This window comes from Grammomys surdaster, unplaced genomic scaffold, assembly GCF_004785775.1.
Source record: "Grammomys surdaster isolate TR1022 unplaced genomic scaffold, NIH_TR_1.0 167, whole genome shotgun sequence".
NCBI lineage: Eukaryota > Metazoa > Chordata > Mammalia > Rodentia > Muridae > Grammomys > Grammomys surdaster.
Window position 1 is genome coordinate 6529516 of NW_021604615.1, and position 17015 is coordinate 6546530.

Sequence of the window (17015 nt, forward strand, 5' to 3'; positions counted from 1 at the left end):
TTAACTCCTCACAGGTAGGAGTCTGCACTGTGGTGTCATCCAGGAGCACTGCCTGACCCAGAGGCCACTGCCCTCTGACCTGCAGGCATGGCCCTGCAGTCCTCCCTCTGTTTTGGAGCTGGCTGGTTGGCAGAGAAACTGGTTGCTGTGGATCTTCTACCTTGTCCCCTCTCCACCCCAGTTTTTGGAGAGATACCTCCACATTTTAACAACACCTTCAGGGTGGGGGCTCAGATCACGTATTGCAAATCCTGAACAGACAGGAAAGGTGGGAGAGGCTTTTCAGCCGTTCGAGCTTTGATTAAAGAACCTGCAGCTTAGCCAGCAGGTTTGGCAGGCGCAGCCCCAGGTAGCGTCTGCAGGTGTAGAGGGGCCTCCTCTTCCACTCGCAGTATCTGCAGCTCTGCACTGCCTTCTGCTTACGGTGTTAGTAAGGTCAGCGAGGTCTCTTTCTGTCCCGACCATCTCTAAGGAAGAACCAGTTGTAACTGCTCAGAGGAGTAGGAGAGACATGGGGAAGGAAGCCTGGGTTCCCTAGCAAGCTGTGGAATGTACTTTGTGATGGTTGAAGAGTGACTCATAAATATAATTTTGATGATTAAATGTGATGTATTCTGAGAGGTTGTAACCATAGCCAGCAATTTCATAGATTTTAGATGTGTGGTTTTAATTAGTCACCTCACTTTAAAGAGAAATGAGAATCCCCAGCTCAGAATCCCAGGTGACCTTGGCTACTCTGTGAATTCCCGCATGTGACACAGGCTATAATTCCCTCTGGGGAAAGGCCGTGCCCTGGGGTGAGCTGTGGCTGCCTGAGTAGGGCAGCCTGTAGTTTTTGTTGCCCGGCCCATGCTCTGTATTCCATTCCTTCCATGCCAGAAAGCACGGTCATGTGCCGAGTGTTGCATTCAGTTGATGCTCTGTGTCCCAGCCGGCATCCTGGGGCCTCAGTTTACAGCCATACATGGCTTCCTCTTAGCACTCCGAGAAACAAGATAGGCGCACAGTTTGTGCTGCTCAGGTGATATGGTTGATGAGGGCATTTGGAGATGGGTTCACAGCGAGCACATTTCCATATTAAATGCCTAGCAGAATGCTTTGAGAATGCTAATATATCCTTACCTAAAGCTTTGCTCTGTTCAGTACATTTTTGGATGCTAACAGGACTTTGCAAACTGAACACAGTTGGCATTGTTTTCTGTCTCAAAGAAGGAATGGCCTTCACAGATTTGGAACACAGCCTACTTTGGTTGCTGAGGCTTTCCTGTGGTTTCTCCCTACAGGAGCCCCATACAGCCTTGCATGCCCACCTAGCTGCTGGCCAGCTCACGCTCACCTTGCTAACCACGCATGCAGTTCCTTCTGCACCATTCCCTTGTCCCTGCTTCCTGTCAACTCCCTTTCCACGTGGTGGCATTGCCAGTCTGTACTCACCTTTCTGATGGTTGAGGTTCCACATCAGGGGAGGTGACGTAGGAACACACTCTGCCAGGGCTGACTGGGAGTGGGGAGCCAGGGACCACTCTGTCCCTTTGTCTACACACAGACTTTGAGGCTGGGGCAGTTTGTAGACTCACACGGTAAGTTTAGGCACCTGCTGAGGAGTAACCAAAGGGGTGAACAAGATAGATACTGTTAAGGCCACGTAATTAATATCTTTTTACAAATTATGTCCTAAGTAAATTGCCGGTAGAATTGGTTAATTGCCAAGAGTTTATAGAATCATGTTTTGGCCATGAATGAATGTGTAGACTTTTTAGCTGGGATATACAGGTATCTTGAGATGCAGCCATTTGCAGCAGGACTGTGACTTGTTGGGCTTAGAAAGAATCAGGTTTATTCTGAGGGCTGTGCTGAGTAAGCGCGTTAGGAAAGCCCAGCAGTGAGTGAGGAGAAGCAGACATGTTGCCATTTTTTAACAATGTTTTCTCTTTCCCTTCTCTTCCCATCACCTTTTGCTTTTGTTCCATGTTTTGGTTGTGGCTCTCCTGTCCGTCCCTCCTCACCCCTCTGCCTGTCGCACCTGTCACTTCATCCGTCTTAGCATGGCAAGGCACTGACCTGATGCATAATCACGTCTTGGCTGATGACGACCAATCAAGTCTAGACTCCTTGGGTCGTCGCAGTAGCCTTTCTCGTTTGGAGCCCTCAGACCTCTCGGAAGACTCTGAGTATGACAGTATATGGACAGCCCATAGTTACAGAATGGGTTCTGCATCCCGTAAGAGCTGCTGCTCATATATCTCTCACCAGAACTAACGCACTGAGCCTTTCTTAACAATGCTTGTACTGCAGCCTGCTTTTCTTAGACGTTTCTTGCTGTTCCTTGTCTCTCTTATGTGATATTTTAACAACTCTGGAGAGTGTCTTGGTATTTCCCATTGTACCTAGTGGAGGCTTAATTGCCAATCTAAGAATGAATTTTAACTGCTGCCTGTTGGAGGGAGGCGGTGAGTCCAGTGAGTACCTGATGGGCTTTTCCCAATAGGGAGCAGGTTTGTTTTTTTTTTTTTTTTAATACAAGCTCCATGTAGCAACTGTTTCACTTCCTTTTGGATACAGCCGTATGGACACTTTTCTATTTTATGCAGCCACCTAGGTTTGCGTCCAAGTGCCACAACGGAGAAGACTAGCCTTATACACACAGGGATCTAATTTTTTTTTTTTTTTAAATGTATAATGCACTTGACCAAGTAGCTGTGGAGAGATTGAGAGGGTTGTCTGTGACCAAAGCACCGAGTCAGCTGACAGCTGCTCTGGTGCCGGTGCAGAACACCGCTTGGACTCCATGCAGGGGCGATGCACACCAGGGTGGTGCCACTGGGTGTTGAGAGCAGAGTCTGGAGTCTGTCTCCACCCATTGCTCTGTGCCTTTTCCTGTGTGTGGCATGGCTGTGAGGTGAGAACTCTCACCATTGCACCACACTTCCCTGAGCCACAGTGCTGACTGGTACGGGGTACCATCAAGGCTGTGCACCCCAGGCATTTACAGCGGTGTGGTGAGTGCTTGGCTTGGCTGCAGCCTGGCTGCCCCACATCCACACTACGCTGTGAGAGCCATGAGCACCTCGTGGTTTCAGTGAAGCTATTTCCTGCAGCCCTGTACTCAGCACAGTGCAGTCTGGAAGACTGAGCATTCTCAGTCCCACAGGGTGGCCTGGGAGACGATCCCTCAGAACCCTGGGGTTTGTTGTAAGGTGTCTGCACTGGCCCTGAGAAGAACTGAATGGCAGGCTGCATTGGTTAGAGCGGACAGCCACAGCTAGCTGCTGGAGAGGCAGCATGGCCCTGTGTACTGCGGTGTTGCAGTGCAACCTTAGGGCTGTATGTTAGTGTTGGTGGACACCTGCTTTAGAAGCAGGGCCACAGTGTCCATAGGGAACAATATTCTTTCCATCCTTCAGGGTATGGAGCTCTGGTGGCCATGACTTCAGTCCTTCTTGCCAAGCTAGTGGATACAGTATTTGGACCCCTTTGTTCCCTCTCCTGGAGCTGGTCCTGCTGCTTTTAGTAGAGGAGCTCGTGCACGGAGGGAGGGAGGGAAGGAGGGAGGAAGGGAGGGAGGTTGGCCTGGAGCTGCTGGGGCAGCTCAGCTGCTGCCTCTGAGGCTGTCTGTCCCCAGTGACTCTGGAGCGACTTTGCCCCTGAATCAGAGGTTGTATTTTTATAAGAAAGTCAAAGGAGCAAGCCTTTGAAGCTTGCACCCAGTGTTAACTTCCAGTAGGAATAAGGTGGTATGGATTCAGCAGATAGCACATCAGATTTTTGAAAAACAAAACAAAACATAAAATGTCTGTGTATTTAGTGACAGAGACAGCTCTGTTGTTGCACCCACGTGGCAGTTGTCTTTGCCGACTCTGCCTTAGGATGGGTTGCCTGTCCTAAGCTGTGTGGGGCAACAGCGAGGCACAGCTCCTGTACTTGGGGTTTGCTCATAACTCCGAGTGAAGTCTCGAGGAGCACTGCTGTCTCGAGGAGCCCTCGCTATCGGCTTGCTGAGCTGGCTCTGACAGTTTGCACTTGCTCATTTGTACCAGTCAGCACTGTTTGGGTGACACGTTCTGTTGAGGCCGACGCTGTGGAACAACAGCTCAACCTCTTTGCGTTTGTTTGGAATGTCTGACATTAGTTTTGTGACCTGGTTAGAAATTTGTTAGTGCCACAGGCCCAGGAGATGGTCCTCATGTGGCAGAGGGGACCCAGCGTTGGAGGGGCATCGTTTCTACGGTTGTGGAACGGTAGTCATGCTGATAGCACCTAACATTTCTGCAGCTCTGTAAAGCCCTGTGTGCAGTGAGTGTTAACGGAAGGATGCAGACTTGATGGAGAAGGTAGGTCCAAGCCATCCCGGGCCTTCTGCAGGTGGCCCAGCAGTGTTCCTGTCTAACTGATCCTCGCCAGAAGTCTTTATTAAGCTACACTAACTCTGTGTTTGGCATAAGATTGCCAAAACACAATAATATGTATATAGTGGTATAAGATCTGGGGGAAATTATATATTGTGCTCTTTATCTGTGAATGGGAAAAGCCATTTTAGTACAAGACTCCCATTTGAAATCTCACTTGGATGTATATCTGAATGTTGCATTGTATTGTACAGTATGCTTATTGTCTGTGGTTGCATATGGCAATGAAGTGTCTGTTTTATATTTAAAAAGACATCTGTTCTGTACAGTTGAAATAAATTTTGCATTTGCTAGCCCTTGGCTTTTAATATTTGTTATGTGGGGGAGGGCATAGCATAGTTTGAAGTTGAGTGTGCCATGGCCAGTTCTCTCAAGCTGGCATCGTCCACGGGCATGCATTCTGTTTGCCGTGATGGAGGACTGGCACTTTCTTAGGTGAGGTGTATTCTAAGGGTCTCTCTTTGTAGTTCTGGATGCCTGGAACTCACAGAGCTCTGCCCACTTCTTCCCTGGAAGGTGGGATGGAAGGTGTGTGTCCCCAGGCCCAGCTGCTTTTTTCCTGTTTTCTATTACTGAGAACCTTGTCCTTAGAAGCAGCATCCCCTTCTCACAGGTGAAAAGAAACTCAGTTTTTAAGTCCTTCATTTGGCCCAGGGCCAGCATTTCTCTTCCGTTTTGCAAAGTGCATGCCTAATTTAGAAGGGAACGCCCTTCCTAGTGACAGCCCTTCCTTTTACTAGGTTGGAAAAGCCAGTCCACGTCTCAGAGCCATAGGCAGTGTAGCCTGTGAGGCTTGGGTGCTCCTGACGAGACCTCTACGTGCAGTGCTTTGTTTCGTCCTGAAAGGAGCATCAGTTGTGTTTAAATGATGCAAGAGCATGTCACAAGTGTGTCACAAGTGTGTCACAAGTGTGTCAGGCCACTGGCCAGATGGGCTGATGCTCTTTTGTGACAGACTTAGTTACTGCTTTGGGTACAGGCAAACACATTCCTGTGTGTGCCCACATACTTAACATACACAGGGTGTGAGTTGGACAGTTGACTTAGTTATTGCTGAGTCCTAGTCTGCGTCATCCAGCAGTCCCTGGCGTGAGGGAGGAGCCTGGGGTGATCCTTGGCTATGGTAGCCTACTTAGATCTGTGTTTCTCAAGTGAGACCCACTGCCTGGTGGCCTTTGACAATGCAGGGCAGGATTCCAAGACTACTAGTGTTTGACTCTTGTGTTTCTGTTGCTGTGGACATGTTCTCTGTCTTGAATCACATCTGTGAGTGGGTGTTGCCATAGGACCTAGAGCCTGCAGGCATCCTCAGCATGCCAGTGTCCCCAAAACATGACCTTGTAAAATTGTCACACAGGACTTGAGGTTGGTGAGACACAGAGTCTGCATGAGAAGTGCCAGGTTGGGCTGATTGCAAACTGTTCTGTCTTACGCATGCGTCTTTTGCTCCACTTGCACGCGGAGGTCATAGTGACGGGTAAGGGCAGACTGACAGTTTTTGTAGGGGCTGTGGCGCCACCTGGCACTTCTCATGCTGTTGCCCATAAGCACCACAGCTCATACTGATGCTGAGATTTAACAGGTCCGCTGCTTAGACGAGGAGCTCTGGATGGACTCAGTTATAATAAAAGGAGTACTTTTATGTTGCCTTCCCCAAACCTGTAGTTCTAGAAGTACGCTGTGAACTTCCAGGAAAGGGCCGCATGCAGACTTTCAGGAAAGCAACAACAGATCCTGACTCCATCCCCCCAAGGACCACAGCGTGTAAAAAGACAGCTGTCCACTGTGCAGAGCCTTCACAGTGTGCTAACTAACGTATCTAAGCTCCTGTGATGGGACTTCATGTAAAGTACTAAAAAAGTCTCTGCTTCTGTGGTTACATGCTTTTTTTCCAAGCTAGGTATTCAAGAAAACTGTGCTATGATGCCTCTAAGCCTAGTAATGTTTCAGTTATAGTGTTATGTATGTATTTTAGAACACTGTTGTTCTTAAAATAATCCGCAGACTTACAAACCTGGCTTTGCTATATTTCATTGTTTTGTTGAAAGGCGGCTTATACATTTAAAAAAAAAATCATTTTAGCAATGCACGTTGTGTTGAAAGGTGGGTGGCTTGTAGAGACCTGACAGATGTCTGCTGTATAGATGAGCAGTCTCTGTTACAGGCCTGTCACCCACTGTCAGCTTCAACAGCGGTCCCCTCTGCCTGTCTCAGAGCTGGAGCAGCGACACCTGCAGCCCAGAGCGCAGCTCCAAACTGTAACTCTGACTGAGTTCTTAGGGGCCCTGTGCACACAGCAGTTTCACGTCCAGGACCCTGTCAGGTGTTTTCAGCTGATCACTGGGGCCATAAAGTTTAGTTCTCAAATCCATTGTGTTACTTACTGGAGCTCATGGGTTTTACTTGGGACTTCATTTGGTAAGAGCTGGCTGTCAGAACACCTCTGTAGAGAAGGTTGTTCCAAGTTTTGACTGGATGCTCAGTGGCTGACTGAAAGGTCAACCTTCATTCAGCATAGTGTCCTTGGTGAGTGAGTCTGGACAGTCGCACCCTCGGTCTGTTACATAGTCTGGAAGCTTTAATGTTAGAAACAGATCTTTCAGTGAGAAAACACAAAGACCTGAGAGGAAGTGCACAGACCGCGCTGCTCTGGTAAGGTGATGAAGCCTCGCTGGGCCTCATCTGCCGGTCCTTCTCAAGCCTATAGTAAGTTTAACGTGACAGGGTAGTCACCAAGACTTTTTAATTTGGGGCTAACACAGTCATCAGCAGTCAGCCCAAGCAGAACACTGGGCTGCGGGATAACGGTGGGAAGCCTGCAGAGCCACCCGAGTGCTGTCCTGGTTCCACCCCTTCACCCAGGAGCTGGGCTCCAGCAGCTCAAAGACCTAAATCTTTGGAATCCTTATTTTTTGACACTTTGAGCATGCATTAATTTCTTCTAAAGACACCGGCCCTCATGTGGGAGGCACATGTCAACACGCCTGGTGCTTTCTGTTTCCCTCTGGACCTGTGTGTCCATCAATGCTCAGCAAGAAAGGAGCTTCAGAGTAGGCTCCTGCTAAATCAAGGAGGCTGTCCAGAAAGGACAACTGCCTCTCACTTGCACTCTGCTGAGGGTGGGGGCAGGGTTGACACTGTCAGCCAGCTGGTGGTTTTTAAAACATGTTCCTCCCTAGGGCTGTGTCTTAAAGCCTACCATCTCCAGGACTTTAGTGAGACACAGAGAGAAAGATAGGTGGTATGTCCTCAGTAGACCACGTAGCTGTAATCCCTCCAGGTGGGATGGCCATCATTTTGGATAGTCTTTCACAAAGAATATACTCTGAGCAGCATATTAGGATGTTGACAACCTTTTACCTACTCACACGGGAGTCAAGGCTGGAGTACCTCACCGTATACAGGCCCCCTCTTTAACTGACAAAGTTGTGACATAGACCTGTCTTGATGGCCACCCCTGAACTCCCAATATGTTTTCCAGTCTCTGTCATTCTGGGCTTGATTGAGCACCTTCCACTGCAACAGGCATGGCAGATACACAGAGAATGACCTGGGGCCATGTACCCGAGACCACAGTCTTCCAGGCCCCATAGTTGCCCTGGTGGACAGCTATATGTCCCTAAATGCCAGAGACATTTCATAAACCTAGACAGCAGCGGCTCACCTCGAGTCATTCAGAGAAGCACAGACTTGGGTTAAATTGCGGGCAAAGCTGCTCTTCACAGTTTTCTCTCTCAAACACTATTCTAGGGTTTCCATGCCAACAAGGGTGCACAAGAAATGCTCCTTAAAATCTGATATGCTTTCAGAAAGACATACAAAGGGCACCCTAGAAACACAAAAGCAAATTAACCCCTTGTGCACAGTCATCTTGCCTCATGCCGGGTGCTTTCCTCAGAAGAGCTGAGACAAGCACAGCCCTCAGCAGGCGTCCATATTCATACAGAGCCCATCCTTTCTCCAGTGCAGGTCTGGTGGCAGTGCTCAAAAACAATGAGAATAATCAGAAACAATAAGAATAATCATACCGGGTAATTCTTCTTTCTGGTACATTCCCTTTCAAGGCCAATGACTGAGGCACAGTGGGTGTTATATGAGGTGGTCACCAGTCAGTGTCTGTGCCAGGACCGTATGCCTCTTATGCTGTGGGTAGCGTCCCTGCTGCCCATCTGAAGGGGACTGAGACCCTCATTTTTCCTAAACCATGTGTTACAATGTTACCAATTTTTCCATGTGTTACAATGTTACTGATTTTTTAAAGACTTGTTACTGTACACTCAGATGTTTTAGCTGTGAATCTTAGCCCTTAACACTGGGCTACCACTCCAGCCCTGAAACTTTTTTTCATTTGCCAGACTTTTTCTTTATTTCTAAGCACAAAAATTCCGCATTCTTTCATGGTCTGGTCTGGTCTTTCCAGCACTGCTGCTATGGTGTAATGGTTTAAACTTTGATTGTGTGTTGAGTGCAGTGTGGTCAGACCTTTAGTGTACTTGCTGTTGAAGATTAACGTATTTAAAAGAATTTAATAAGTCGCAAAAGAGGCTATTTTTACTTAGTTTGCCTTTGCTGTTTCCCTTGCTCTGTAATGTTTTGGTTGGCCACAGTCAACAGACAGCTGGAGAAAAGTGGTCAAAGATTTTACTGTGTAATCACTGGCACTATATGATAAGTGGTGTGTAGTGAAGTAGGCGCCCTTTTCTGCTCCTCGCGTGCAGTCACATGGGCCTTCTCTTCTTAATGACCCAGGTTCACGCAAAGAATCTGCTCCACAAGTATTGCTTCCAGAAGAAGAAAAAATTATAGTCGAAGAAACCAAGAGCAACGGGCAGACAGTGATAGAGGAAAAGTAAGATGGTTTTCTATTCCGTTATGGCTGCCTCCCCCCACCCCCACCCCACTCCATCCCATGGCTGACGCAATCTCTAAAGTCTGCCGAAGGCTGGGGTGCAGCCCCACTGATGGGTGACGGTCTAGGCTTAGGGTTTGCTTGAAGTACCCAGGTGGGCTCCGCCCTGGAGGCTCTGCCAGTCTGTGCCTTGTTGGCCCACCAATGCCTTTCTTGTGCTTACTCACTCTCCTGTTTCAGGAGCCTCGTGGATACAGTGTACGCATTAAAGGATGAAGTCCAAGAGTTAAGACAGGTAAGCCAACTAGATTTACTTTAAATCAGTCTTTTTTTTTTTTTTTAAATGGGAGAAAAGAGGAAATACGGTTTTAAACATGAGGCTCATTATGTACTAAAAGGAAGCCACAAAGTCAGCAGCCTTTCTCAGGAGTGTCAGGCAAGAGCTGGAGAGACTGTGCAGTGGTTAAGAGACCCAAGTTCAGTGTACACAGCCACACAGCAGCTTATCTGTCAACGCCAATCCTGGGGCATCTACTGCTGCCTTCTGGCCTCTGTGGGTACTGCATACACATTGTACTCAGCCATGCATGCAGGAAAAACACCCCACATATAAAACAGTGCACACATACATGCACGTGCACACACACACAAACACATACACACACACACAGTCTAAAAAAGAATTCTCTAAACTCTCATGTTAAAACACAAGAGTGAGAGGCAGGAGATGCCTGCCTGTGGAGCCCTGCTGTTTGGGGGCGAGCTGCCTTGGGTTTGCTGGAGCGATATAGGATACTGGGCACCGTGGTACTTAGCCTGCCATGTGTGTGACGGTCTTTTGCCTAACTTAAGTTGTGCTTTTATGACTTTGTGTGTATGATGTGGGCTGGGGTGTGTGGCATGGCACATGTGGGGCTGGTTCTCTTCCCTCCTTGCTTTGGAGGAACAGAGCAGCAGTGTCCTGAGGGCGAGGGAGCTGCACACACTGGGCAGTGCCTATCACTCCTTCCCATGTTCGGGGCAGTACGCTTTCCTTCCATCCTGATGTGCTTCATTCTCTTCTGCATTTGGCTGGACAGGGGAGTTAAAAATGCTAGCAGTAGGTCTGTAGACACTGTTCCCGCCACTGTTACCAGCCCCTTCCTTCTGCCATGTTTCCTCAACTTATCTTTATGTGTATAAGTAGGAGACGGCCATTACTGTTCAGGGTACATTCACGGCTCAGTCCGCTAGGCCAGCCCCTCCCAACCTGGGCTACCTAAGGACTCAGCTAAGATGAGGGATGTTGTAGGTGCCAAGGTAGTGAGCTTGCTGTCATCTGCCTGCCTTACAGGACAACAAGAAGATGAAGAAGTCCTTGGAGGAGGAACAGAGGGCCCGCAAGGACCTGGAGAAGCTGGTGAGGAAGGTTCTAAAGAACATGAACGACCCTGCTTGGGATGAGACCAATCTATAGGCTGACTTGATGCTCACAGGCTGGAGACCAGCAGCTCCTGGGCAAGGCACAGTGACATTCAGGACTGAGGAAGGTGGTCTCCATCAGGCGAGCAGCAGTAATGAAGCTGTTGCTGCAGGAACTGCCTGTGAGTCACAGACACTGAGGCCTGGGCTGAGTGAGCAACTCTCTGCCACTTCTCCATGCAGTGACTGACCAGAGTCCTTTGGCTTTTGGACTTCAGTTGAATCTATAAATAGCATACCTGTGTACTCCTTGTAAATACTGAGATCTGAACACATACCTGAGATGGGACTGGGCTAACCCTCCTGCTAGGATTTCCTTCTCAGCCTTTCTGGCCACAGCGATCTGAAGTTGTCTTGGTGAAGTGTTGAAAGCAGAAAGGTGAGGAGATGCCCAGGCAGCTGTCTTGACTCGTGTGCAGCGTGGGCTCCATGGTGCCATCAGGAGCAGGCCCTCGGGCACAGTGACTCTGTGTCTGTTCTCAACTGCAGTATTCCAGTCCTGAGCTATGACTGTGCCCAGGGCATCATGGGGGGAGACTGCTATCTGCCTGATGCCCTCCTCTGCTGCCCTGTCCTGTCTGGGCCCTCGGTCAGTGTGGAGAAGTGGGCTAGCCTCGTATATCGTGACCCTGTACATAGATGTATTATTTATTCCATATTTTCTAGCCGGTGCTGCTGGGCAGGGTTTGGCTGTAGGCTGTTTTCATCCACGAGCCCTGCTCTGCCTTTGGCTGCAGTCACCATTGTCCAGGCCACTGAAAGCCCTCCTCTCCCTCTGAGCAGGAATAAAGCAATACACACCCGAGTGGAGCAGCACATTGAGAGCCCTCAAGTGCTGTGCCCACGCCCTACTTTGCTGCCTCCCCAGGTCTAGGCAGGCCCTGGAAGGCTGGTGTCCTGGGCACGAGGCCCTGTTTCTGTTGGGCCAGGCTTGCCCCTGGTTTGGCGACAGTGACAGTGACCTCAGGAGCTTGGCTGTCCTCTTCCTTTCTCCAAAGAGGTGGTTTTGAGGTCAGAAATCCTTTCCCTTAGAAAGGTGTTTGTCTTTAAACACTGAGGAGCCTGTGGCCGCTGGGCCTCAGCACAGCCTCTCCCCCTAAGATGGGACCCAGCCCTGCCCGCCCGTCTGTGTGGAGGTTTCTGTGTGGGCACTTGGAGGCTGTTTGTGCTCTCTCTTTCCTCCACACTCTAGCTGGTTGTGTCTGTCAGGATCCACCAGAGCCTCCCACTCCTGTTAGCACCAGCTTAGTCCGTGCCGGGTGAGAAAAGCTGAGGTGTTCCTTTTTTTTTTTTTTTTTTTTTTTTTTTTTGGTAAGCCCTGTTTTCCAGGCACTCTGCTGACCCAAGACACTGCAGCAAAAGCCAGTGTGTTTGCTCTCACAGCAGGTCTCGACTCAGGAACAGCACTCCTTGCAACTCCACTGCTGGCAACAGGTGCCCGGTGCTGGGCAGACCTCCGCCTACAGGAAGCAAAGACCATCTTTGCCACTGCCGAGGTTGCTGTCCATGCCCCAGGACAATTTCTTACAGGCCTGCCTTAATGATTCACTTGGAGTGTTCCATGAGTATTCATGTTCCCAGTATCCCTACCCTGCACAGGGTGGTTAGCGTTGTCAGCACGCTGCCTTGTCTTTCTGAGGATCCAGTGTCTTCCAGGCTCTTCAGGGAGCGAGAATCTGCACCCAAGAGCAGTTCTTTTTAAACCGGCCCTGGTGTACACACACACTTCTCTCTCCTGTGCCTCTGCGGGTGGAGCTTTGATACCAACAGCAACAACAGGGCACCTCTCACCAACTCTTAAGTCCTCCATGTTCTGTAAGGGATGAGGGGGATCAAGCCATTTCCTGTCCTGTAGATGTGAAGCACTTTCCGTTCTGAACCATGCTGCAGTTGTAGCAGCCTCTGACGCCCCACCGTTGTCTCCCGGCTGCTGCCTGTGTGCCCTGTGCACTTCAGACCAACTCCTCCTTCCCTGGGACACTACAGGAAACCTGGTGCTGGCAGACCGCACGGGGGTTGACTACTGCAGCGTGTGTGCTACACCCTTGGAATTATTAAACTCCTTATTTTTCTTATCTCACAAACTGTGTTGCGTCATCTTCCTTGAGATGATTTCCATGTGTGTGTCTTGGCATTTTAGATTTGATGTGTTCAATGCAGGAGTTGCAAGTTGCAATCTTTTGGGAGCACTTAAGGATGGTGAGAGTAGGAAACAGAAGTTGTAGGGGTAGTTTCTCACCCCCCTCCCCCCAGCTCCTGTCAAACAGAATAACACCTGCTGTTAGGATGCGGGCCATTGCATGGATATGAACAAAAGACAGTGTTCTTAAGGAATCTGGGATCAGTACAAGAATCACTGTATGACAAAAGAAAATTACTGTGTGCTGTTCAGTTAGCCCTACCTGGCTTCCCGGAGGCTGGGAGTATCCCCTGTGAACGTGTCTCTCCCTCCAGTCCAAAGGGTTGGACACCCTCAGCGTTGGGGAAAGCTGCCAGTCAGAATTGCAAAGCTAAGAGCTGCGTCGGTGTACCTGGGATATGCTGGCCTTACACTTAGGACAAGGTTTCTGGAATGCTTAGGGAAGAAGGCAGCGGGCTTGTGTTAGCTCATGGTTTCAGAAGTAGCTCTGTCACATGGGGCCTGTGGTAGGCATGTGTGTTGATGAAGGGTTCACTTAAAGAGGCCAGGTGCAAACAGGAGGGCCAGGGACTAATAGTCCCTTCACACCCAAGTGACCTACCTTTGATGGTTCACATTTCTCCCAGTATTACCAAGCCTTAAGCACCAGGATCTCTGGTGGCTCTTGGGATCTAGACTGTAGTATGGGCCAGCTTTCAGAAACCTTACTCTTGCCCAAGGAAAGTGAGCTAACCTGGTGTGTTAGTTACTTGTCTATTGCTGATAACACTGAGGCAGCTTACAGAGGGAAGTGTGTACCTGGGCTTATGGTGTCAGATCGTTACAGTCCATGATGGCAGAGCAAAGGCAGTACCACCGGAATAGCTGAGAGCTCGTGTCTAACCACAAGCAGGGCAGAGTGCTTGTGTGGAACCAGTCTTCTGAAACCTCAGAGCACACCCCCAGTAGCACTTCTCCAAGAACAACTGCTCACCTCAGGAACATGGACATGAAGTTGGTCAGAAGACCTGACATGAATTTTGTAGCAGATTTCAGAGACGCAGCAGCAGCTGGCCTTCCTAAGTTTGCCCCCCACCTTGCTTTGTACTTCAGTGGTCTATGGTCTTCAGCATCTCCTACCAGATTGTTCTTCAGTTCATCCAGAAGGCAAGCCTGCAAGCGGTGGATACGGGTGTGGGCCAGACACCTTCCCTACATGCGGTGTTGAGGCAGACCTCAGTCCAAGCTCAATCAGTAAGGATTTGGGGCATGCAACTCCTCCAGAAAGTGTGCCCTGTTGGGACACAATGATGATGCTCTGTCTAGAAGGGCTCTGAGGCAGTGCAGGACTCAGCTCTGGTGGACAGTGCTGTCAGTTGCCAAGGCAACCATGTGGAGGAGTCCCTGGCCAACCACCCTTCAGATGAGGGAACCCAGAGCTAGTCAGAACCTAAAATCTCTTCAGGCAAAAATGACTAGAGATTTGTGTTATAATTGACCATGTGCTCTGGACACTTGTTCGAACTGGCCTGGTTTGAGACACGTTACACCTTTGCCTCTTTTGAAGTGCTTTTACAATTCTAGAAATCCCTACTTTTTGAGGAAATGCAAGGAGCGTGCTTGAGTACAAGTCACAAGACTTAGGAGACAGGCAAAGGCCAAAGTGTACATTTGTGACATCTCTTTGCCCAATTAAGTTGCACTGTCTGGCTCATCGACTTCCCTGAGGAATGCAGACCACTTTGTGGGGTGGGGGCAGTTGCTAGCAAGTAGCCATGGCTCTCAGACATGCTCAAGAGTAGGGTGTGGGAGCTTCCCATTCTCCTGTGTGTAGCATGGGTCCTGGCAGTGTTACAGTCCTAATGTTGCTGTGCGTGCATGGGGTCGAGTCACTCGGTGGCCCTGGGGTTGCAGCCATCTTCCTGCTTCTGCCTTCCAGGGGCTGGAATTAGTGTACAGGCTAACCCTGGTTGCCCTCAGACTTGTGGCATTCCCCCTGCCTCTGCCTCCTGAGTGCTGGAATTAGCAGGTGTAAGCCTTCATGGTTATTGGCAGTAGAGGTGTAGATGCTATCTTAAACATCTCTATCCCCAGCACTGGAAGCTGTGCCCTGGGCTGCCATGCCGTGGGCTACACAGGTGCTAGGACTTGTCCCTATCTGCCTCCCATACCTGGGCAGTTCTCACAGATTGTTCCCCAAGTGGCAGCACTCATCCTCTAAGGGAAAAGGCAGCTGTGGGTCTTCTGTCAGTCCCTGCACAGCCCCTCAGGTCTCTACAGTACTTGAAAGCACATGGATGTTCTTGGGGTCAGGTAGACAGGCTGCTCTCTCCAGACCCCAGGGCCAGCTTCTAACGTGGTTTGGGGAATCTCTTTTTAAAAGACCACAGTAGCAAAGTTGGGGCTCCAGGAGAAGGGCATTTACCAAGTCAACAGGCTGGAAGCTCAGTGGAGGTCACTAGTGTCCCATGGCCTGCAGGTTTCTCGGGGACTCTGCCCTGTACCCAATCTTCCCTGTCAGATCAGGGATGGTAAGTGGGTTACAAGACAGGAGATCTGCTGCCCAGCACAACCACAGCCTCTTGAAGCTTGTGAGTCTGGTGATGAGGACTGGCAGGACATGAGGCTTCTCAGACCCTCAGATGAGACCACAAGTCTCCGACCCACTCAGCTTGAGGCTCGGAAGGTGTGTTTTGTGAAGGAGGCACCACCTTCACAACCAGGGCCTGCTGCCCCCTCCTGTCCTATCTGTCCCATCCCTGACTGCCTCCATAGTAACCACCCTTTCCTCATCCCAGAACACACAGGCCTCCTCCAGCCCCCAGTACTGTCCGCTGTCCGCTCCTGATGGCAGATTGTGAGCAGAGAAGCAGGAAGGTGCACACCTCTCAGTCCATTGCTGTCTAGGCAGGGTGGCTCGGACTGTCCCTGGAGGACAGGAGCTTGGGTTACAGGGAGGACCTTTCTGAATGTCACTGTGTGTGTCCCAGCCCGGGTCCAGGAGCCCCACCCAGCATTCTTGTCCTCTTGGTCCCCAAGTGCCAGGAGCCTTGGCTTCCCGTGTGAATGTGCCTTTTGGTTTTTTATTGGTGTTTTAGGAGATCATGGCTCTCGTGCTGGTATTTTGTGTGCTCTGAACACATCTCACCCTGTTAGCCTCATCTTTGCCCTCCTTCCCCAACTGCCAGTCTTCTCCCCAAATCATCTCCCCTCTGTTTTGATGTAACGTGTGCACACACATTTAACTTTGGTTGTACATGTGAGAGAAAGCATGGCCTGTTTGTCTCTTGGGGTCTCATCCACTAACATGCTAGTCTCCAGTGCTATGCCTTCCTGCCAGTGACAGAGCTGCTGCTTTATGGCTGGATAAGATGCCACTGTGTGGACATAGCATGTTTTTTTTCTTCCTCTGCTGAGGGACACCCAGACTGGTTCTTTCACTTTGATATTGTCTATTATGCAGCAGGGAACGGATGAGCAACCATGTCTGTGGTGTGTTAACTTAGACTCCCGGCCTGCCCTATCTGCTCAAAGAACTCAAAATGGATCAAACACATTTAAAACCTTATATTCTGAGATGCAAATGGAGGGCAGAACTTTCTGGACCAGACTTGGACAACTCTGGACACTATTATCCATAGCATGCAATAGAGACGCTTCTGCACAACAGCCCCTGGTCTGTGAATCTGCCTGCAGATTCCCTACTCCCCTGCCCCTAGTCTGGCTTTCCTCATCTCTCAGTGCTTCCCCGTTTCCCAGTCTGGCTCCTGCACCCAGCATCTGGCCCTGCAGCAATGCTGGGGTACCTCTGTTCCTAAGAAGTCCTGTTCTCAGGGTCTACCCCAGCCCATCCTCATGTCCTTATTTCTTTTCCTCCCTTTCCTCTGCCCTTGCCCCTCCCCATCCCTCTCAGTGATAGCAGCAGGTGACTGCTGTGTGGAAGTGCAAAGCTGCCTATAATATAGTTGGGGGCTGCTGCACTGCCTCCCAGAAGGGAACTGTGGGTGAGGGGCAGGCTAGCTGGTGTGTCATTCCCTTCTAAAAGCATTTAGCTTTCTAGCCTTTCTCCCAGGGTGCTGTTGAGGAAGGTTTGCACTGGCCTGTTGAGGCTCCTTGGCTGTCCATGTTGTGGCCAATCACAGGCCAGGCCTCAAGGAGCCTTTGTCAGAATTCACTGTTA

The 17015-nt window shown here is 49.9% G+C and overlaps 1 protein-coding gene across 4 annotated transcripts in view; it reads left to right on the plus strand.

Moving 5' to 3' along the window:
• The window catches only part of Arhgef7 (Rho guanine nucleotide exchange factor 7), a 109680-nt gene extending 96880 nt beyond the window's left edge, over window positions 1-12800 (plus strand). The window contains exons 19-23 of one of the 4 annotated variants that reach the window (XM_028766387.1): window positions 2045-2221; window positions 9156-9255; window positions 9496-9550; window positions 10589-11095; window positions 12033-12800. In XM_028766387.1, the coding sequence (XP_028622220.1) occupies window positions 2045-2221; window positions 9156-9255; window positions 9496-9550; window positions 10589-10711 (455 nt within the window). In that variant the 3' untranslated portion in view covers window positions 10712-11095; window positions 12033-12800. Of the gene's footprint in view, window positions 1-2044; window positions 2222-9155; window positions 9256-9495; window positions 9551-10588; window positions 11989-12032 lie in introns of those variants that run through there. The other 3 variants (XM_028766385.1, XM_028766384.1, XM_028766386.1) reach the window with 3 other exon arrangements.
• Window positions 12801-17015: the final 4215 nt, after the last annotated feature.